Consider the following 23,235-nt stretch of genomic DNA (forward strand, 5'->3'; position numbering starts at 1 on the left):
GTCCGTCGCTGAAGACCATGGTATTCTTGCAGCTTCCTGGTGCGATGGTAACATCGTGACGATGGTCACCAACGCCGACGGTTCTACACCTACCACCGTTACCCGCCGAATTCGAGATGAGAGCAGGGTTTTTCCAGCCCCTACTTGTATATTACAGTATAACCAGCACATGCAAGGTGTTGATCGCTTGGATCAGCTCAGAGCTAGATTCTCGCTCGCATAGGGGCATTGTTACAGAACGTGGCATAAGAAACTAGCTTTATCTCTCATTGATATTGCACGGGTGAATGCATACTCGTCACGGAAATTGGCAATTGGAACTTCAAACGATCGAGATTCGCACAGAATTTTTTTGATTGAACTGATATCGGAGCTCATTTCGGGAAGATGGAAAAATGCCCCCAGCAACAACAGGACGGTATATAAAAGACACAATTTGCCTGAAGTGGCAGGTGAATCACCTAGCACAACCCCGAGGAGAGAAACCCCGCTGTTAAATGTTGGAAAGCTGCATAGTCAATGTGAATCGGTATCGTCAAAGCAATTATTTCGAGACGCTGGCAGAAAGAAGCGACAGTGCGTCGTCTGTCGGTACGAAGAAAGATATCTACTGAGGTAACTGACTACTGTGTCACACACTTAGTGTGTCTATGTCGAGTTATGCATGATCATGTTGAGAAGCCATACATTTGCCCACAGAGTACCTGGACGTGCTGGGATAAGTTTCATCGATTTTACCTGCCAAACGGCCTTTTCACCGAGAAAGGCAATGTACGGAGGACGTCGCAACTTGCAAAGTTGAAGGCACAGCATTGCTCTAAGACGAAAGACACAGTACCTGAACAGAATAGCGTTGCTCGGCAAATATTTGAATGATACGAGTAAAAATATCATTAAACTTTGCAAAAGTGTTTTCAATATTAAATTGAAAAAAAGAGACAATGTTTCGTTCCGTGTATATATCTTGACTTCACTATTCCGACTAGACTATCTCGGTTGTGTGGCAAATTGCAAAATGAAAAGTTCCTATTGTCATATATACCATATTTCAGGTATAACCAGATCATACATCGTTCCGTGTATATATCTTGACTTCACTATTCTGACTAGACTATCTCAGCTGTGTGGCATGAATAGTTCCTATTGTCAGATCATATATCGTTCCGCGTATATATCTTGCCTTCACTATTCTGACTAGACTATCGCAGTTGTGTGGCAAATTGCAGAATGAAAATTTACTATTGTCTTGACTCAGCTATACTAAATTCATTATACCAGGTAAAACCCGATCATACATCGTTCCGTGTACATATCTTGACTTCACTATTCTGACTAGACTATCTCAGCTGTGTGGCATGATAAGTTCCTATTGTCAGAACATATATCGTTCCGTGTATATATCTTGCCTTCACTATTCTGACTAGACTATCTCAGCTGTGTGGCATGAAAAGTTCCTATTGTCAGATCATATATCGTTCCGTGTATATATCTTGCCTTCACTATCCTGACGAGACTATCGCAGTGTGTGGCAAATTGCAGAATGAAAAGTTCCTATTGTTTTGACTTAGCTATACTGAATGCATTACACCATTTTTGGGGCAAATTCGGAACATATATCGTTCCGTGTATATATCGTGTCTTCACTATTCTGACACTCCAGTTCAAGCCCCAACAACCTCACCGATTACCACTCCGCACACGTATTCGCGCGGTTGGCGCGAAGGTCACAACGCAAGTGACGCATTGGCAGCTCGCCTGCGTCTTTCATCAGCTGGGTCCATGCCGTACCTAGGTGGAGATGCGGCCGCCAAACTGCGAGAGCTATTATGGCGAGACACAGTGGACCAATATCGCCGCTATGATGAAGTGTAGCATTATCTATCGCAGCCGAGTCTGTTTCGTTCTCAATTGTTGTTCCAAATCCCCCAGTCCAGCAGTATTACATGGTGGAACGCTACTACACGCGTGACTCGGACGTGGATCGTTGGCTGCTGGGCAAAAACCTCTCAGGACGGCTGGAAAAGGACCTGGACGATGTAGCGGAGAGCTCCGGCCGCACACTCAAGAGCTGCCGTCGACAATTAGATAATCTGCGACGTGTGTACGCTGCGGTGGAGGACCGCAATTTCCACGGTCTCCCGTGTCGTGCAGTGAGCATGTCAACACCAAACGCCGTCAGAATACCAGAGAACATAAATTCGGACGCGTCCATTTACCCCGCTGCCACGCGCAAAGCTGGTTACAATCGTTACCGCGTGGAAATGGTGAGTCTTCCGCCTCGCAATCTTTTCTTGACTGGTGCAACAGGGTTTCTCGGTGTGCATCTTCTTCACGCTCTGCTCAAGTATTTGACAAGCGTCGTTTTCTGCTTGGTCCGTGCTGCAGACGAAGACGCAGCGATGGATCGTATTAAGAGCGCTCTAAACAAGTTTGCGCTGTTTAATGAGGCCCAACAATTCCACCTGGGGGAAGCCCGTGCACTACATCTCAACGAACGGTGTGTTCCCATCAACGCTGACCGCGCCCAATTTCCTGGAGACTGCGGACCTGTCTGAGCTGTCAGATCAGCTCAAAAACAGCTACGCACAGAGCAAGTAAGTGGCTGAGCAAATGTGTCACGAAGCTACTCCCCGTGGGCTCCCTGTATCCATTTTACGTCCAGGCGACATGGCTCCGTCGTCTCTCACCGGCCAGTGGAAAGCCAGTGACTACATCTACCTGCTACTTAAGGGTTGTGCCGAACTCGGTGCTGTGCCTGCGCGTTCCGATTAGTACTTCGATATGACCCCAGTGGATTACGCAGCTCGTGCCATTGTTCACTTCTACACAGAGCAAGTAAGTGGCTGGGCAAATGTGTCACGAAGCTGATCACCGTGGGCTCCCTGTATCCATTTTACGTCCAGGCGACATGGCTCCGTCGTCTCTCACCGGCCAGTGGAAAGCCAGTGACTTCATCTACCTGCTACTTAAGGGTTGTGCCGAACTCGGTGCTGTCCCTGCGCGTTCCGATTGGTACTTCGATATGACCCCAGTGGATTACGCAGCTCGTGCCATTGTTCCCTTCTGCACAGAGCAAGTAAGTGGCTGGGCAAATGTGTCACGAAGCTGCTCACCGTGGGCTCCCTGTATCCATTTTACGTCCAGGAAAAAACATGGCTCCGTCGTCTCTCACCGGCCAGTGGAAAGCCAGTGACTTCATCTACCTGCTACTTAAGGGTTGTGCCGAACTCGGTGCTGTGCCTGCGCGTTCCGATTAGTACTTCGATATGACCCCAGTGGATTACGCAGCTCGTGCCATTGTTCACTTCTACACAGAGCAAGTAAGTGGCTAAGCAAATGTGTCACGAAGCTGCTCACCGTGGGCTCCCTGTATCCATTTTACGTCCAGGCAAAAACATGGCTCCGTCGTCTCTCACCGGCCAGTGGAAAGCCAGTGACTTCATCTACCTGCTACTTAAGGGTTATGCCGAACTCGGTGCTGTGCCTGCTCGTTCCGATTGGTACTTCGATATGACCCCAGTGGATTACGCAGCTCGTGCCCTTGTTCACTTCTCCGCTGTGCGTCTGGCCGAGGCTTTGGGCCAGACTTTGCACATCCAAAACCCGTCACCACCTGTCAATAGCGACGAGTTCTTTCAACGCTTTACAAGTGCTGCGGCAGACAAGAAATTGGCTACTGTCGAGTACGCGGAGTGGAAGAGCAGTCTGAACCAGGCTGCAGCCAAGACGGACGCGTCACTGGAGCTACAGAAATTGGCCACATGCATTGATTCATTCGAGGAATATTTCCACAGCGACAAAGTGTTCGACTCGAGTCCCTTGGCTGAGCTACTGAAGGCTGCAGCGATCTCGTGTCCGGTGGTGAGCCAGAATCTCCTGAACATAAAAATCGTGCTAAGTGTACCACGAATATGACCACGCTGGAAGATGTCTGCGGTCTATGTTCCCAGCGATCGTGCTCATACTTACGCCTCCGGCACGCTCTCAACATTACGAGGTGCATATAGGTAAATGGGAACTGGCTGAGACTTCCAGCTACAATGACCATACGTAGTTCCAGCTCGCTTCCATCTTCCACAAAATAAATTCCGGCAAGAATCTCTGTGACGAGGACAATACAACGACGTCCACACTATTACTCGTGCATTCGGCATACCACTGAGCTCCCCTTGGACAACAACCTTCGCCTCTTCAGTGAATAAAAAATCATTCAAGAAAATAAGTGTTGCTGCTTTAAATGGCGCGCGTGTCGAAAGTGGAGTGTCAAGTACATCTCCAGTGAAAACTAGTACTTTCCGTAGATGACCAAACAGAGACGCATGCGACTGTACGCATCTCGCTCCAGCGCTAACAACGTCATGCCGTTTCTCGATGCCTAGACAACGATGAGCGTTTGTCTGAAGAGCAACCTGCGCGACAACATGGCCAAGTCCCGCCCCCACATCGAGAAACACGTCTTCCTGCCGCACCTCTCCTATCATCTGTAAGATACTTGTGACTGCCGCGGGCAGCATTTCACCAGCATTCTCGTCCGTCTTTCCAGCTTCTTGGCGAATGTCGGCTGCAGAAACACTACTGTAGATGTCTTGGATGGCCATTTCAGCTTGACTAGCAAGTAGGGGAGTACATATAGAAGGCTTAACGGACTGGGTGTCTTCAATCGCCGCTCTGGGTCGTAAACACCGTGGAAATCGCGCAATGTCTTTCCCGTAGGTGCGCTTCAACGCTCGTAGCCTCTGCTCCAGTTCACCAGGGTGACGTTTCCTCCGCATCCTGCTCGCGCGGTCTTTCCATGAAATGCGCCTCCCCGCAGCCTCACACTCATAGGCGAGGGATAGAAGCTGTTTGTCCTCCCCGTTGACAAAGTTTGTTCGCATAGCGGCGAGAACAATGTATCTATGAATATGTCGAAGTTTCAGTATGTATGGCTGTATTTTGCTAAGTAGATGCCTTCGTCGGGCGCCCGTCCTCCACACGATAAATGATAGGTATCGAGATGTACACGCCGGATTTATTATCAAACTTAGCATCCTAAAGCAAAAAAGACGTTAGTAGGGGTGAGAAAAGTACGTTTTCCGGCAAAATTCTCATTATCATTTCACTAGTCGCGCGCACATTCGTTCGGACAGAGGGCACTTTTGCTTATGAGCGCATGTTCAAAGCATTAGTGAAGTACGCAAACCCATTTTTTGGACGTGGATGTAAATGCCCGAAGTGCTAGTATTGATCATTCAGATGCTATAGCGTCTGCTTTGAAATGAGTTTGGCCCACGTTGAAGTTCTTATGTGCGTTCTGAAAACAGACAAAACCAAACAGATTAAGAGCTTCACTAAAGACGTTGCCGAATCTCATATTCATCTTCTCCACGAAGCACGATCTTAAGCAGCTCAGAGCTCTTTCAAAACGAGTCGTCAGTGCTTGGAAACAACAAAAGGAAACCAACTTGCGAATTGGCTTCAAAAAGTATACTTGACACGTCGATGGGAGCGATGAAGTGTTAATAGCTCCTCTTGAAAGTCATCACCGTGTAATCAAGGTGATAGTCACTGACCACAAGCAGCAATTACGGTGTTGAGCCCCAATTACGGTGTTGAGCTCCGTTTTGCCGAGGGTGCTACTATGCGACGCGACCAACCTTCCTTCTGGACAGCATCGTCACTACGCAGAAGTTGAGCGAAGCAATCGATATATTTGACGATTTACTAACATGTCGTTTTTGTCGTTAATCAGGGTCTTGCCGATAAATGCTGTGATGAAAACAAAATAAGTTATTTTTCACCTAATGCATCGCGAGATTTTCAACACGGATCCCAATTGTTTTAAATAGGCATGCACGATGCGCCTACCCATCGCAGAGAGGATCCGTTACGCCACAAGTGTCACAAAAGAGCAGTAACTACAGGTGTTGTCTTTGTGTATGCTGCGACTACTTATATTTCATATTTTTCGGTACCAGCTTTAGCCCCTCGATCCCGAAGGGTGTTTGGGCCCCCCATCTCCCTAAACCCTAGCTGATTTAACGTGTATATGAGGTAAGGGTTTCGATACAAATTTATATACACTTCGCTATCGTGTATAGTGGATAGGCGCAAGCTAAGCCTATTCACCAGAGGAGGCACCACTCGCTATCGTGTATGTACATTATTGAATTGGTCAACAATACACGTTTGTACTTCAATCGTCTAGGTCGCTCAATAAAGTTGAGCCTGGTATGTGGTAGAGTCATGGCGTCAAAGTGTAAAGTCGAGTGAGAGAAGTGCATAACACTAACACTAACAACAGCTGCAACAAGGTTGATTTGCGCGGCATTATCAATAGTGAAACTAGATCAAGATAGACGGACGGTATCAGCTACTCAGACAGTCATCACAGGGCTGGCAGGAAGACGGGGCCGCTTGGAACGGCTGGGACTCGTATTGGACTCATCATTTGGTTCGTCGCTGTCCTCGGCTCCTTCTGAATCATCCCCCTGAACTCCTTCTCCAGCACTCTCCTCACTGGAGTGCTTCTTCGCCGGCGCGCGCGCGCGAATCGTTCGCTTTTTTGCCCCAGTAGGTGCAGGTGCCAACGTCCCATTTCGCCACGCACTGTGCCAAATGTCAAAGCAGCTCATCGCCTTCCCATTCACTACATGTCGTGCTTTCTCACAGAGAAAAACACGCCAGGCCAGAGGTTTCTCCGACGAGTTTGGAAGCTTGCACTTACTGCAGTACACGGATGAGTCGCCACCGCGAGCTCCGTCAGTGCCTTTGAGTATCGAGCAAACTTTGCACGCACGAGTTCGTCGCTTTCTCCCCTTATTGTTGTTGCCAGCACGCCACTCGTCATTTAGCTGCGGTCGATGGGCGGGTTGTCGTCGGCCAGTAGCATCGCCACTTCTAGAAAGTGTCGCTTGGAAGCATTCGTTGCTGCGTAGACTATCCCAGTCCTCCTCACGCAGCTGGCACAACTCCAAGTGCAACTTCTTCAGAAATGTGACGTGGTTCACCTTTGGAAGGGTTGCAGTAGCACGAGCAGCGTTGTACACGATGTATGCGTTGATAATTACGAGGTCAATAAGACCAAGAAAGAGAGACTTGTAGTACTTCTTGAATTTGATGCAAAGCTGCAGCGAGTATCTGTAAGGTGAACATACATGATTAGATGCTAAGGTAGGTTGTATAGACACGATAAGAACACTTTACCTTTGTAGCCTTAGTTGGTCATGCACGTCGACGCCCCCCATGAACGTTTGATAATCTTTGACAACACGAGGGCACACAACTTCTTGTTGTTCTCCAGTCAGCTTGTCGCGACGTACGATGCGGTCCATTTTCACGCTACCACCCGTGCTTAGCATATGAACCGCCCGAGTATCCCACCACCGCAAACATCTCATGTTTGGAACGTGGAGCGCATCTGATGTGATGAACGTCCCTCGTTCAATGTTTGCAGGTCGATTCTTGGGTATTTTAGGAGACTTAATCCCATGCATTTTCTTCTTCGGGAAGAGCTCTGCACTGAGCCCCAGTCGGTCGGAGCGCACCGTCCCAATAAAATAGAAGCCTATCATCAGTAACACCATTGACAGCGCCACAGACGAGTAATAGTTGTCCATGACAACGAGTCGCATAGCTCCATCTGAAGATGGTTTCGGTCCAAAAACGTTGCGGAGGTTCCGACCCACAGCAGCTGGCCCTGTCATCTCGTCAGCTGAGCTGGTGACTCCTGCTCTATCCTTCTTACCACAATAGACTTCAAAACTGTTGCATACAACATAGAGCTAATGTCAGCTAGGACCATACATGATAAAAGAACTTCGGAGCCAAAAAAAATAAGGACGTGTCTTTAGACACGCCCAATACTTACCGGATGCAATATGCCGACTTCGCACAGCAGAGCATAAATAATTTAGTGCCCCACTTGTGCGGCTTGTCCTTCATGAAGACACGCATACGGTTGAAAGTAGATCTCGAGGGTAGCATCGCTTCGTCAAAGGCCATGATGGCAGGTGCAATATAACCAGCAGCAAAACGCGCTTGTAGTGCTATTATCACCGGTCGTAACTTCCAAGCACGATCAGTGAAGGCACGCTCATCACTGTTACTGCTAAAGTGAAGGTTACGCGACACATGCATGAAGCGATCGCGAGTCATGAATTGCCCGAAGCAACCGCGGGGAATAGCCCCTTCATCAGTCGTTTTCCAGTGGTTTGCCATTTTTTCCTTGTTTGGGGTTATTGATCGAGCGATCAAGAGGCCGATAAATACACACAGATCTCTAGCGGTGATGGGCGCCGCTTTCAGCACGTCTTCTCTGATACGCTCTTGCGACTTGCTCTTGAACTCGGGGTCTTTCCGCTCACGCGCCATTTGTTTTGCATGCTGTCCCTTCACCCGTTCATCAAGTTTCTCTTCGAAGTAGTCATTCGACTCAGCAGCAATTGATTCCCATAGCTCCGGCTGGGCGAAATAAAAGAAAGCTCCAGAAGGTGTTGCGGCAGCTTGTAAAGCCTTAGCGGTAGGGCCAGACTGACCGCTGAATAGATGCGGATAGTCCTCTTGCATTGAACCTGCCGGTCGTGTTTCGTATGGCTCCATCAGGGGGTCGTACGGTGTGTGCGTCACTTGATTCGACCAGCCCGTTGCCGACATCTCTCTCAGAAAATCATCTGGTACTGTTCCGGCAGATATGTTTGCCAAACCACCAACCGCCGATATGAAGTCATCATCAAACTTTCGCTCAGGGGGGACAGGAAGCTCCACGTCCAGATCGTCAAGGCCATCCTCTGACGACTTGTCGTCTTCTCCGTCATCGGTTTCAGCATCGGACTCAAGTACAGCAAATCCAAGTTGGGCATGGCCAGCTTGGTTGCCGTTTGGTGTAGCTTCAAACACAAGATACATGTTAGTGAATAGTATTATCGTGTATGTACATGATACAACATATAGGTACCTTCAACACGTAATGGATCTACCACATTGACGCCACTGCTCTCTCCAGTATCCGATTGATCATGTCGACTGTCGCTGTATTCTGACAAGACCTTACCATCTTCAGCTTCGTCAAATGCATTGTTGAGATTGCGCCGGCCTACAGGATAGTGGAGACATACACGATTAGACAATCTGCTAACATGTTCATACACGACAGGTACACTCGCCTGTCAGAGTTTCCTCTTCGTCAGAAGCTGTTTCTTCACACGCCATAGAGTGGGGAGACACTGCCCAAGTTACGTCACCACTTTGAGCAGTCGCAGCGATAGGACGCGGGCTTCCACGCCTTGGCGTTACTGGACTCTCCTGTAGCTCTTCAGTCTCATGTGCTGATGCGATACAAGCTAGCGCAAAAAGACATGATTAACGTCAAGATAACGTGTATATACACGCTGCCTCACGTACCTTTAGCTGGAGCTGGATTTTGTGGCGAGTCACTTTGCTGGGAGGCTTCGGACGCTGCTGTAAGCTCCGCTACGACATTAAAACGTGTCAATGCAAAGCAAACAAGTAGAAGAGCACAGGTAGTCCTACCCCGATCCATCGCGTCCAAGTAGAGCATCAACACGTTTTCTCCAACGAAAAGGCGACATCGCGCTTGTCCTTCTTGCTCTTCCCCGGCTTCAGGTACGTGAAGTCGACCGAGAGACCGGTTGGTCTCTTCGAGGTCCATCCTGCTTTCTTCAGCTCGCACCAGCGAGCGCGGAATGCCATGACTGTGGCTTGAGTCTTGTCCGCCAAATCTTCAAATGAAACCGATTGAGTGGTGTCGATCATTTCCCTGCCATTACTTATATGAGATTTGGCACGCGTGTCTATCTCCTCTAACTTCTTATACGGGCGTCCTTTCTGCGCGACTCATCTATGCACTTCCAGCGGGAAGCTTGGATACATCACCTACCCCGCGTTGACTTGACCTTTGTAAGAGCATATACAAAACACAAGTATAAATTTCCTTAACGTGTATGGTCCACGTTAAGAAAAGGAACGTAACGTGTAAGGTCCAGGCTCTCGGGTTGAAGGGGTTAAGCAATCGTTGTTGGAAAAAGTTGGACTCAATGATCTTATTAACGACGCACAGATATCACTTCTATCGCTGCAGCTAGTGACAGTAGACAAGCGAGCACTTGCAATAATGGCGCCCTTGATACCACGTACTAAGCGTGCTTTGTTGATGTACAGTCTCGTTGGGTACTTGTCAATTATTATAAACTGACGCTCTTCTTTATCATTATATTATTATACAAATAAGCTGTATCTGTTGTGCATTTCATTTAAAAACTTTATGGTACGGGCTGGATCTGCTCGCATGTTATTGATTCGCTTGATTTGTTAGACAAGCTGAAAATTGGTCTTTCTCTGCAGAAACTCCCAATGCGAGGACTAGGGCGGCCGCGTTCTCTTGTAGGAGGGTTGCAACGCAATTCTGACTCGTACGACGTTGATCGGCTCATTCACCAAACATCCCGGTAGAACTTTATAGTGGCCTGTCGTCCAAGAATTTGACATACAAGATATAGTGAAAACCTACAAGGAGCACCGCGTCGGTCAAATTGCAGGCTGTTGACTATCTAAAACGGAAGGTGTGTACGTGTGGAGCATCGTCTTTATCTACGGAGACTCGTTGGGATATCAGGTAGAGGAGCTGGTTAGACGGGCAGATGCACTTACTCAGTGATACCTGTCTTCCTCACAGTACCTGTAGTACTTTCATAATAAGCCTACATAAGCTTAAAAGATATTCCAATAGTTCGCAGATTATTTGGGGCCCCAAATGATAAAAGTGGCCTCCGTTGTGGTACCCTCGAGATAAAAGTCCCTTATCTGGGTGCCCGCGCACAGCCTTGTTCTGATTATATGCCAAGATAGCGCAAATAGAACGGGCATGCAATGAAAGCCTATCTAATAGCTCCACCTGCTGTTTCTCGTTACAAATGGCTGTCCCAGTCTGTGCTTCGTACTTAATTTTATCTGTAGAAGGACTTATTGTAAGCTCATTACTACACATTCTAAATTCTAAAAATAATGTATTTTTTTAATATTACGCATACAATAACTGTATTATCCATCATTTCACTTCCAAGCACTTTTATTAATCATTTTTACAGCTTCAACAAAGTGGAATCAACATGCGATTGAATAGGCTGTTGACCATTTATATTCAGTAGGTTACGTTCCCTACAGCTCACTGACGTCACTTGCCTTTTATCATGCTCCAACTTAACCTCATTTCCCGATTTGCTTCCAAGAGCACGAAGCAATTTAAAATCTCCACGTTCTCCACGTTCTCCACCATGACCACCAGTAAGCCTGCTCCGTACGACTATAAGATCGAGCCCAGTGCTGACGCTCTATTTCCTGCTGAGAAGAGTCGCTACCACCTCTATGTTTCGTATCCGTGTCCGTTTGCCTGTCGTGCACTTGCAGCGCGCAACTTGCTCGGCCTTGAAGACGTCATTAGCCTCTCTGTGGCGCACCCCGTTGCTCAGAAGACAAAGCCCACTGACCCCAATGACGAGCACAAGAGCTGGGCCTTTGTGGACCCGGCAAAGTCACCTACGATGGTTGGTGCTAATGGCAAGATTTACCCGACAAATGACTGCGTGCCAGACACGGTGAACCACGTGACGTTCGTTTGTGATCTTTACGAGAAGGTGGATACCGCACCGCGTACGTTCTCAGTGCCCGTGTTGTGGGACAAGAAGAAGGGCACGATCGTATCGGAGGAGTCCACGGGTATTCTACGTACGTTTGACTCTGGATTTCGTGAGCTGGTGCCGTCTGACGTCCACTTGTACCCTGAGGAGCTGCGAGCGGAGATTGATGCTGTGAATGACGGGATTGTGACTGAAGTTACTATGAGTTTCTCCAAGAAAATGTTCGCTCCGACGGAGACCAAGGCCTATGAGGCTCTGGCTAAACTGGATAAGATGCTGGCCAAAAAGAGGTTCTTGGTGGGAAAGGGCGTGACGGAGGCCGATGTGCATTTGTTCCACACACTCATCCGACTGGACACGTTCCAGCCGAAGACGGACAGGCACCTGACGTACTACCACAACATTGAACACTATTTGCGTGAACTATACCAGATCCCCGGACTGAAAAGCTCCGTGAACTGGAAACACATCAAGCTCGTCGTGGCTAATATGGCCCCACCAGGGCTGTGCAGTAATCCGGCCCACCAGTAGAAAATAGTACTATAGTACTATTACTATTACTATAGTACTCAGTAACTCGGCCAATTTTGATACTACTGTTACAGCAGTACTCAGTCACTGGAGCTCGGATAGTACTATCGAATTACTGCCAAGATCCAGAAGAAGAAGGAACACGCTCCGTTTTGACCACCACACTGGATTTCCGAATGGCTTGATCACTAAGCTGTATGCGGCATCGGTATGTCTATCGTGTCATGTTCCCGTCGTTTTCTTCACTCGAACACGACGGGTTTGCAAGTTGAATGGCTGCTGGTGAGCCTTCAAGCACAATTGCAAAGTAATTTCGTTCAGCGAGTCCTGTTCGGGTCTGATGCGCAGGCCAGTCTCATTTACTTGCGATCTGAGCGAGCTTTCACTCACTTTGCGATTTTCATTGCAACCCAGACTTCCTTTCCAGCCCGCTCAACGCCTCTCTCGCGCCAATGAAGTGCTCTTTTGTTGGATGTGACTACCCCGACATCGCGGTAACGGATCCTTGCTCCGTTTTTTAAAGGCCGGTCCATCATCTCTGCTCTAACAGTCTATACGACCCGGACAACATCGCCGTGCGATAAGTAATATTTAAACATTATAGATATTCTATGGTTGAATTCACTTTACTAACAGATGCGTTATAGATTTTGCAGCGCGTCGTGTATCACGAATTGGAGAGCCAAGAATCTGTCTGCGGGGACTGTTGCTGCGGACGATCGGCGACATACCTTCGAGATTGTGGGGTGGGCGCCTGAATCATCTCAAGAACTTGCCGTTAGCCAGGACTCTACGGATACGACGGAGCTACTGAGCAGCCAGTCGTCGGAGGCAACGTTGCCGCCCGACAGTCCTGTTGGCGTGGACTCATACGGGATCCCGATTGATGTGCATCACTTCCGTGAACCTGGTAAACGCGATAACGTGTGGGACGTGGCACATGTACTCGCAGCTCCCTATGCGGTGGGTGATGATGATGATGCTGATCGATTCACCCATATATGCATTCTATGTGCGGCAACCGCCACCAGCCAGGCAAACCACCCCGGAGATGCGTGGATGAGCGGGCTTCGGCGTTGGAGTCACACTTCCAATGCCAAGGACCACATGGTCTCAAAACATGGCAATTTTCCGGGCGGTATGGCTGAGATGCAGAAGCGAGTCAAGCGAGCTCGGGACCAATTTGAGTCGACCCCTGGATACTTGTCTCGGAGCATTGTCGATTTATCTGCCCACTTGTCGTCCCAAGCGCCGATGGCAAAACGAGGTGCACTGCAAAGGCTATGGGGCCCGACGGCAAAGGAGCTTAACGTGCACATTGCCAGGTGGTTGCTCAATGACGGTCTACCGTACAACACGGTGGTAACAGAAGACTTCCGCAACTTTGTTCGCTTGATTTCGGGGAACACTACCGTTCTCGCCCAGAGGACCTATTATGGTATGATGGATGCCTCGTTCGAACGGTTTTGTTTCTTGACAGAAGGCATGCTGTCCGCTGAATTCAGGGCCTTGTACATCTGTCCTTCCTCAATGTGCTGCATGACGGCTGCACCACCGGAAGTGGTAAAAAGGGGCTAGTCGGAACTTCTGCAAGTTTCATTGACTTGAGCTGGGAGCTCGTCAATATCGCGCTGTTGGTCACCGTGTACAACGGCTCACATGACTCGTGCAAGATCAAGACGCTGATCACTTCTAGGATTAGTGAGTTCTACGGGATCGACATCGAGTCAATGGCGCAATTTACGATGTCTGATACCGCGCCTAGCGCCAAGAAGGTCTCGAAACTATTTGAGGACTCTCTACCGACGGACTGCGCCATGCATGTCTTGAATCTGTGCCTTGTATACGGTATGGGCATGCGAAAGAACTATGAGACTGTCTATCTGCTGGACCCCACGACAAACAAGCCGAAAAAGGAGCGGCGCTTGTGCACGGTTGGCGGACCATTTCCGGAGGGAGCCACCTTGATCAAGAAGGCTCGAAGTCTGAACAACTACTTTAACTCACCGCAAAGGGCTGAACGTCTCGCCAAGGTGCAGCAAATCTACTGTCTCCCCGAGCTGAAAGCAATCGTCGATTGTGACACTCGCGTAGCATCCTCCGTAACTCTTTTCCAGCGCACTATCCTCAATTACCCCGCGCTCAAAGCATATTTCCAGCACTGTGAGAGTTACGACGATCCGGCCTATTTCGAAAAGTTTACATTCAGTGAGTGGAGACTGCTGGTGGAAGTTGAAGCGATCACGCACTCGTTGGCTGACCTCGCGCGCATTGACGTACAGCGCAGCAACCAAGTCTCATCAGAGCTTATCGCTTTGATGAAGTATGCGCTTGACCGGCTCGCCACAGACACATTCCACATCTACGATCTCGACGCTGCGAGATCACCAAAGCCAAACGAGAAGTCACTTCCCCGTAACGATGTTCAGATTGACGCACTCTCAGACAAGGCCATGATTTGTGTGAACCGGATTAAGGGGCAAGTTATGAAGAGGCTGCCCACGCTTACGGCTGAGTCGGTGGTTATCTTGTTGCTCGACCCCCGAACGAAGCTCACGGTCGACAGTCTCATTCATCCTCCAAAGCTACGCCAAGAAGCCGCCGTTGGTGGGGTTGTCTCTGGTGAAGGCTCCGATGATACCGCTGGGCTCGCAGAAGACGCAGGTGATGTGAATACCGTTATAAGCAAGGGCGAGCAAATGCTTCGCAACGCACACCGAGAAGTTTTTCGGGCAATCCACGGTTCCAACACGAATAACAGCCTGCACACGGACGTGGATACACCACCGCATCTGGACTTGGTACCGTCGGTTGACGACGAGTTAGTGATGTGTGGCGCGCCATTGGTTGCTTCATCTTCAAGCAACACGCCTGTGGACAGCCTTCACGACCGAGCCGATGAGGTCCTTGCGAAGTGGTACCAGCACAGTGTGAACTGGGTACCCGTTGCGCTCCAACAAGCATCGGACGACCAGTTGACGGAAGCAGACTTCACCAAGTTACTCCTAGTCCGACGCAAAAACGACGTTTGCTGGAACTTGCAAGCTCTATGCGAGCACATCGACATTTGCCATTGGTACCGTGAGACTGGGGCTGCAACATTCCCGTCAATTGCTGCTCTTGCCCGTGTATGGCTAGGCCTTCCAAGAGCGTGTCTTCTCAACGGGAGCCTTTGTCATGGGACCTCTACGTACAAGCACAGACAACCGTCGAGCTGAGATCCAGGTGCTGATGAAGTACAACCGTGCGAAGATTCGGCGAATGGAGCATGCGAGCATCCGCGTTTGCGAGAAGGTTGACCATGCAGCGTCCCTCTAGTTGGTCGAGCAGCGGGAGCACAAGCGAGAGTGTGGACCGCACAAGCGAGAGTGTGGACCACACTTGACAATATTAAGCTGGTCGTAAGCAGTAGTTAGATAGTACTACAGTACTTCTACTAAGTAGTTCAGACGCCGTGAATCGAGTTACTGAGTACTGCAGTAGGTTTCAGCTTTGCATCCTTCTACTGCCGCCAGTACTTTGGAAAAAGTGGCAGTACTGCACAGCCCTGGGCCCCACACATTGCAGCGGAAGGCCCATTTGTGGATTATGACACGGCTCACGACCGATCCAAGCTTGTATAAGCCCCGTATGACAAACGTACCAGTAGTCTAATGTTTAGTCAGTCATCCGATCTTCGCCCATATTATATTGCGATCACCCTTTGCAGTTGAAACGCGGCGCAACATTTAACGTCTGGGAGAAGTCGCAACCAGTCTATTAAGAACAACTCTTTATTCAAGACAGATTTAGCTTACCCAATTGGACTCCACGTGCCCGAATCGAAACGGGTGCACACCAGTGTTGTAGGTGAGTGGTGGGACGCTGTGCATGTTCGGATCCGCCATGACGAGCGTCCTAAAGCAGGTTATGTTTAATGCGCAGTTCGAAGAATTCGCAGGGGCGAACTACTCTACATACTATTTGCGTTACTCACAGTCAGGGATACCCAAAAATACGATAAAATGGAATCGGAAGGTTTGTCAAGAAGTACATAACGCGTGAGACCCTTACAGGCAATGCTCTATATATCGTGGTCACGTCGTAGTAGGATGTGTTTATTTTCAAGAACAAGATCATTTTCAGCGTCAAAGGCGAGATCATTTATCTAAAACTAGATGAATGCCCTCGGCAACTTCGAAAATTGGTTGGAACTCAGGAGCTCTATGAAATGCATTACAGTATTCTGCGTGAATAGCGAACGGGTCATAAACTTATAAGCTAGCACAAAGAATAATACCACACATTTCAACATTTGAAATTGGCGCGCTTTTGGCGATCTTTTTCGCCTTGCACATGTATGATGTAGTTGAACGGACCTTCATATTTAAACTTACCCCGCCGTTGCTAAGCTACCAAATGCGTCCATGCCCCGCAATTTTACGAAGCGGCTACGCTTTACCTGGGCCGAGAAGGTGGCCATCATCAAGAAGCGAGCACCCTCTCCTACTATGTCCTACAAGGCAATCGTTGAATGGGCCGTAAACGAGTTCTGTCTCCCAACCACTCCCGGCAAAGCCATGATGTGTGGTATTTTTAAGTCGTTAGCTACACTACTGAAGCAACCAGTGGAGAAGGCTACACTATTATAATAAAAATGATGCATGCATCACATCGCGTAGGAGAAGGACACGCAGAGCCTTATAAATTGGCTTCATTTACTGCATTGATGTGGTGCTAGGGTGCGTGGTCGAAGGTAAGCGCGACAACCATTCAACACTGTTGGCAACATTCGGGTTTAGCTAACAAAGCGAGCATCAATTACTTGCTTTGATATCTTATATCAATACATGCTGTTTTCGCTCCATTCATGCAGAATACTGTACCTAGTCTTACAAAATGACAACATAAATCACGGCTGAAAGTACTCAAATAAATTATTTTTTAAAGAATTGTTTTTTTTTCGGTGTGTCATTTTTTGGGCATCCGTACTCCAGCATCTAATAATAAGCGTCGTGTGGTCCGGAGCGGAGCTCACCATGAAACTCGAGAGCAATTATAAGTTAAATTTTAATATAACGATTAATTTTTTTATTGCTGGAAGTAGTAGCGAGCAAAAAAAACCAATGTTACACTAGGTATTATTGCGTTTCACTCATCTGATGACTCATCAGTGATGAGTGCATCTGCATTGGCGGCTCTCGGAATATGGAGACTTCTACGAACCTACTACTGTTTTTAAGATGGCTTTGAACAGATACACATGCTACTGCGTACCAACAGCACATGTGGAAGTGGCTGAGCCTCTTTGCAGTTGGGCAGAGATTGCATTAGCCCTTGCTATTTTAGGGAAGATGGTGTTTGACTCCTGGTCTGCATTTGTGCTGTATATTGAGCCTACCAGGTGAGGACATACCTGGTAAACTGTAAAATGTCCTTCTCTCATTTTGCCATCTAATTAGTTTGCCAATTATACAACGTTTTCGAATGAGGACAGAAAAGACAATACGAACCTGAACAGGACAGATTAAATGACAGCATGACTGCCGTAAGCACTTGCCTTTGCCTCGTTACTGGAATATACCAGTATGAATACAACTGACCCTCTTGCTCGAATGAAAGAGGAATCAACTTGGATAAGCTTCGCCATTGTATTTCTAGCGCAGGTTGTCCTTATACTTCGGAAATATATCGACCGATCTGTAGCAACTCTTTTCAGACTGTACCAATGAGTTAGAAAAAACTTGTGAAAGCTAATCAGTTTTTTATGTTTCTTTCTTTCTACATAAACACGTGCGTCCAGTGCGTTATTGCGAATCCACATCAGGTGTTTATGCTGCACCACAACCACATCGTCGGCAAGAACTTGTTCAATAGCCAGCCACACAAGACTTTCAATTCTCGAAGAGGTTGTCCAAGCGGTCACTATTTTACAAAACGCATATGCGAAAACAATACATAATACGCAGTTCCCTACGCTCTGTACCTTGTCCGGAGCCGCTTGACTGCAGATCGGAGGACTTCAGTGGCTATCAACGTCGAACACCGCGGATGCAACACGCACTTAGCCTAGTATGTAGGGTTTCCGAACGTTGACAATTCCAGAAACAATTGCACGTCCCTTAGCTCGGTTCGTCTCGGAGCTTCTCAGGAGGGAGGAGCTAGCTTGGCATTATTCGCGGGTAAGTCCGTCGGACTGGCTTGCGTGCTCGCCGGCCCTGCGCGGTTCCACTTCCAGCAACATTTAGTCGCGAGGCCTGCCTTGACGATGTTAACCAACACCAGGCAGTGACTTCTTCAGTCAGCGCCTCTTATTGAATTAGATGCGGCTCAGTTAGCTTCAAGGTATTGCTTCTTGTTATTCGTCTTCCTGCGTTCGCACCAAACCGGGACACTTGTTTGCTTTGCACTAAGCAGATCTTTAGCGGGGCCCTTACCAAAAGCCCCTCCTTACTCTCTCTCTCTAGTTTCACCATCGACCTCGATGGCGACGGTACCTCATAACTCGGAGGTGCCGCTTTTGGGTCTGTCGGCCGTGCTAACTTGTTCTGTTTCGGTGCACACCCGGCCTTCGTGCCATAATCGCTCGTATCGCATATTGATCCGGACTCGCTCTGAACCTACTCCGTTAGGTCTATTACATAATCGTTCAGCTTCGAACACCAATAGGTAGCGATCAGTGCGTGCACGATATCGCCGTCGTCGACGTTCTCGTACCTTCTCGCCCAGTCGAATGCGGACTCCTGTTGGAGCGGCAGCGGCCAACTTATCGTCCTCGTCCTGCGAATACGTAGATGTGCTTTTTCATCGTCTTTGGTACCGGCCTTGTACGGCATTTGCTTCGGATATCGCTTCTTGGACGACCGTACCGACAAACTTGTTCGACTGCTCTACGCTGGGCCGGACAATTCCTTTGGGTTCTTGGTCTTGCAGCGCGTTCCCCGCAGCTCGAGCCCCACTAGAGCTTGGCATTCCTCCTTCACCATCATTAAATGCGTCTGCTTGAGGATACAGCGCTTGCCGTAGCTTCGACCTCGTTCTGGTTGCGATCCCACCTTGTGATCTGACCGGGCTTGGTCGTCTGCTTGTAAAACGTGACCCGGGTGCAGTCGTCGTAAATCTTGGGGCATGTGTATAATGTGCCGGGAGCTGTTCATGGTGGGCCAGGTCGTCGTTCTTCTCCTCTCCCACGCGTCTTCGTTTCTTCGACGTCTGGCGATTCGTTGATTAGATTGTGGCGCTGCACCTTCCTCGATTTGGCCATGTTTTCGGCGCTGCACAGACGGAAAAGATGTACGTTCACGTCCGGTAACGGCCTCACTGGTAAGTCGGTTGTCTCCTTCCGGCAGGCCATCCTGCCGTTCCTCATTTACATCGGGTGGATCGTTCTGAGCATTATCCTTCTCCATCGGCTCACCGGTTCTTCACGCAAGCCAAGAGCAGCGTCTTTAGCAATCTTCTCCAGTAGATTCGTTGAATAAAAATATGATAATAATAATGAGCAATCTCATTACCACTTTCCTGCATTATCACACGGTTATTGTCATAACCAGCAGGTGCAATGACCTTGGCTGGTCCTCTCCATCGATGACGGTATTTGGTTATTCGTAGCTCTGTGGCTGGCCTTTATATCCACACGAGCTGATCCGGGGCGTTCGAGGCCTTCTGTTTTACTCTTCGCTGGTTGTAGTAAATCGCCTGTCTAGTTAGTTTGTTCCCTCTCCAGTGCTTCTGCTGCTAGTGATCGCGCTCACTTTAAGGCGTCCACCTGAAGCTCGTGATAGGCTTCCTTCGTCCAATGCGGACGCGCTAATCGACTTACCCTCAACAGCTCGCCAGGGTCCGTAACTTGCGACCCATCATTAACCCTTAGGGCCGTTCTTAACAAGGATCATGGGGTTATGATTCAAAAGTGGTTTAGGTTAGTTTGCTGTGTGATCCCATATTGGTTCTTAACAAGCTCATGATCCCATTCAATTCTATATTAAGGCATCACTTTGTGAGGTGTTCGATTGCGCGGAGCGACACCATTTCTGGAGTATTCTAGAGCGTAATGGACTCAGCGACAGACACTAACACAGTTATGACTACAACCAAATGGACCGCAAAGCAAAAAACAGATAGTAAGCGCGCTGTGCTTCCTCCCACATCCGATGACTACAGCGAATGGACCGTTGACCAGCTAAAACTTGAATGCACAGCTCGTAAGCTGTCAGTAGCCAAGAACACCAAGAAAGAAGATCGTGTCTCAATCCTCAATGCTTACGACCAGTCCAAAGGCGGTGTAGCACTGCTTTTGGAGAGGCAGAGACTTGGTAAAAAAAAACAAAATCGTCTTCAGAGACAACCGATGCTCGCAGAACCAAACATTGTTTATTTCGCTTGGTTAATGTGCTTTTTTCAGATGAATTCTTTGGCAAATTTGTTACATCTGGGAATCAGCTAACGAGAAAGGAGTTAGATGAAGGAGGGAGAAACTTTTGGGAGTCTGTTGCGGCAGCATTTAACACTTCAAACGAGATCTACGATCGGCTTGTATCTGACGATTCTCTTTTTGATGGCATTTCTCCAGACCAAATTACGGTACATTCCGCCGCCAAGTTGAAATCGATGTGGAAAGATGTCCACGCCGCATTCTCCCAGGCTGAAGCTAATTCTAAAATATCCGGCGAGCACGCAGAATTTTGGGATTTTTGTCGTGGAGATAAAGCCGTCATGTACCTCAGCCTATGGTGTGATTTACGCGGATCTGGACGCGAATTTTGTTCCGCTTGTGTGTATGAGGAAAACGAAGACGATTCAACCAAAGAGGGGGAATCTAAAACCACTTCAAATAAAAGCAATAGAAAGCGACAAAAGACGGATGATTCGATGTCAAAGCTTACTGCTATTATAAAGACTCTGATTGATGTGGAGACGAATAATAAAACTGAGAAAGCCGCTCTGATTCGGTTGCAGCGTGAATGCATGGAATTGACTGCGAAAACAGACAAGTTAGCTGCAATCGAATCGATATTGAGCCGTCACCGCCACAACCTCCAAGAAATCGATGCACTTATTCATCAGCAAAACATCAAAGGAATGCCAACATCCTCTCTTTGAAATGAAAAGGAACAGATTGAACTCCGTATTAAATCTCTCCAGGACAAGGCAAGCAAGCTTGAAGACCTGATTATAGACAGCTAACTAATATCAGGAGTATTCGAACAAACTACAGATAGTAGGGAAGAACAAGATAAAATCAAAAGTATAAAAAAGCGTCTAAAAAAACAAATGTATTATGGCCGAGCCATGTTGTAACTTTGAATGTGTTCTAAGACTACTTGTCGTAGGATATGACCATTTTTCACTTTGATACAAGAATTAGACGCATCGTCATTAACTGTGTGCTGATAACTGCAATCTTCCATGGCGTTAAACTCCTGCAGTATAATTTTGCTACTTCCAGCGCTCACCGTAGCTCCCAACCGATCGTCAATACAATAGTTATGCAACTTCATGCAGGTTTTGATCACAAGGCCTGTGTGGACATAGTCTACCACCAATGCTCTCTGAAATATTCGCCACTTGTTGACAAGCAGACCGAATGCCATTTCGATTCTTATCCTTAGTTGACACAAAAAGAAATTGTAAGCTGAATGCTCAGGACTTTTAATTTCGGGCTTCGTGAAAGGAACCAACATTGACGGAGCGAGAATATACGCATTGTCTCCAATTATGTAATAGCCAAAAGGAAGTTTCTCGAAATTAGTACAAACTCTCCATTTTTTTAGTGCGACACTGTCAGAAACTTTACCAGGAGAATTAAAGGAATAACCCGTGAATCTACACGAGGCATCACACATCGCTTGAACGTTAATTCCGTATGTAAGATAGTGTCCAGAGAAAAAGGCGGAGACATCAGGGACTTCTTTTGCACTCGGCGCTCTGATTGTACATAACCAACCGTCGATACAGCCTACACAACCGGTGAGAATATTGTTTGAACTGATCTCTGCACACTGATAAAGTGGTTTGCATGAACGCTCCCAGTAGCGCATTAGGAGAAATCAAACCAGACTCGTACAGTACAGAGATTCTGCCAGATCCCAATGACCTCGAGACGCCGCGTCTCTGGCTTCACTTGTAAGGCGTGGATCGTCGCCCAGAAGCTCAATGATCTCATTGTGAAGGGTTTTAGTGGAAGCAGCGTCACCGATGACTTCGACAAGAATGCAGTCCAGACCTTGACCGCTTCAACATTGTCCTCACTTACGCGAGAATAGAAAAGACTCACTCACAAGCGGATGCTCGTCTGAAGGCAGCGATGATCGACTCGGACGAGATTTGTTTGTTCTCGCATAAATACTGGAGCGCTGCAAAGTGGCTTGTAACACGGAAAGCTCCATTGATCGCATCAGACGGTGCCAGCTTCTTGCTGCAGAGAAAAGTTACCGTTTCTGTTAATTATATCATCGATCCAGCTGCTTCCTTGAGGACTGCGTCGAATACTTCAGACGAAATACGACTGGTACTGAGCAAGAATTTAAGGACATCAATCGACCCCCACTTCGCTGCAGCCATGAAAGCTGCGTTGGTCGACTCGACGTTATCGTGTCCGCTAGTGTACGCATACTTCAAAGCTTGATCATATCCTCTGCGTGCGAGCTTAACGAGCAAATCTCCCGTCCGGACTGTGCCCGGGTAGATACCGTACAGCTTCTCTGCGAGTGACTCGTCATGCCTCGACGCTGCTACGTCATCGGGTTTGGCTATATTCCAACTAACTTCGCCCACTATTTGCAACAAAAACTCGACTATTATATTGTGTTGGCCCAAAATCGCGTGTGTCAATGCGTCGGGTTCATTCCGTGCGCCGTAAACGTGAGTGTACTTCTTTTCTAAAGCGTGATTCACCATGAACTTGACAATATTCAGATGACCATGGCTCGCTCCAGCTTGCAGAACTTCCTTCATCCCTTCATACTGGTATAGGTGTACGCCACTTCGTCAATCACCTCCACCACGTAACTGAAGGGTGTTCTGAAGGCCGTTCTCGGCAGCTAAAGAGGTAGCCTTGAGTAACGCGTCACGGATATTAGGAGGCGTATCG

The 23,235-nt window shown here is 48.1% G+C and overlaps 1 protein-coding gene across 1 annotated transcript; it reads left to right on the top strand.

Annotated features, from left to right (window-relative positions):
- Positions 1–11,084: 11,084 nt before the first annotated feature.
- On the top strand, positions 11,085–12,230 carry PITG_11353 (glutathione S-transferase, putative; the record flags this gene model as incomplete). The annotated part of the gene is made up of 1 exon (XM_002900911.1): positions 11,085–12,230. The coding sequence occupies one exon, from the start codon at positions 11,187–11,189 to the stop codon at positions 12,162–12,164; it is 978 nt and encodes a 325-aa protein (XP_002900957.1).
- Positions 12,231–23,235: the final 11,005 nt, after the last annotated feature.

The sequence above is a fragment of the Phytophthora infestans genome, genomic scaffold (genome assembly GCF_000142945.1).
Source record: "Phytophthora infestans T30-4 supercont1.23 genomic scaffold, whole genome shotgun sequence".
NCBI classification, from domain to species: Eukaryota; Oomycota; class Peronosporomycetes; order Peronosporales; family Peronosporaceae; genus Phytophthora; species Phytophthora infestans.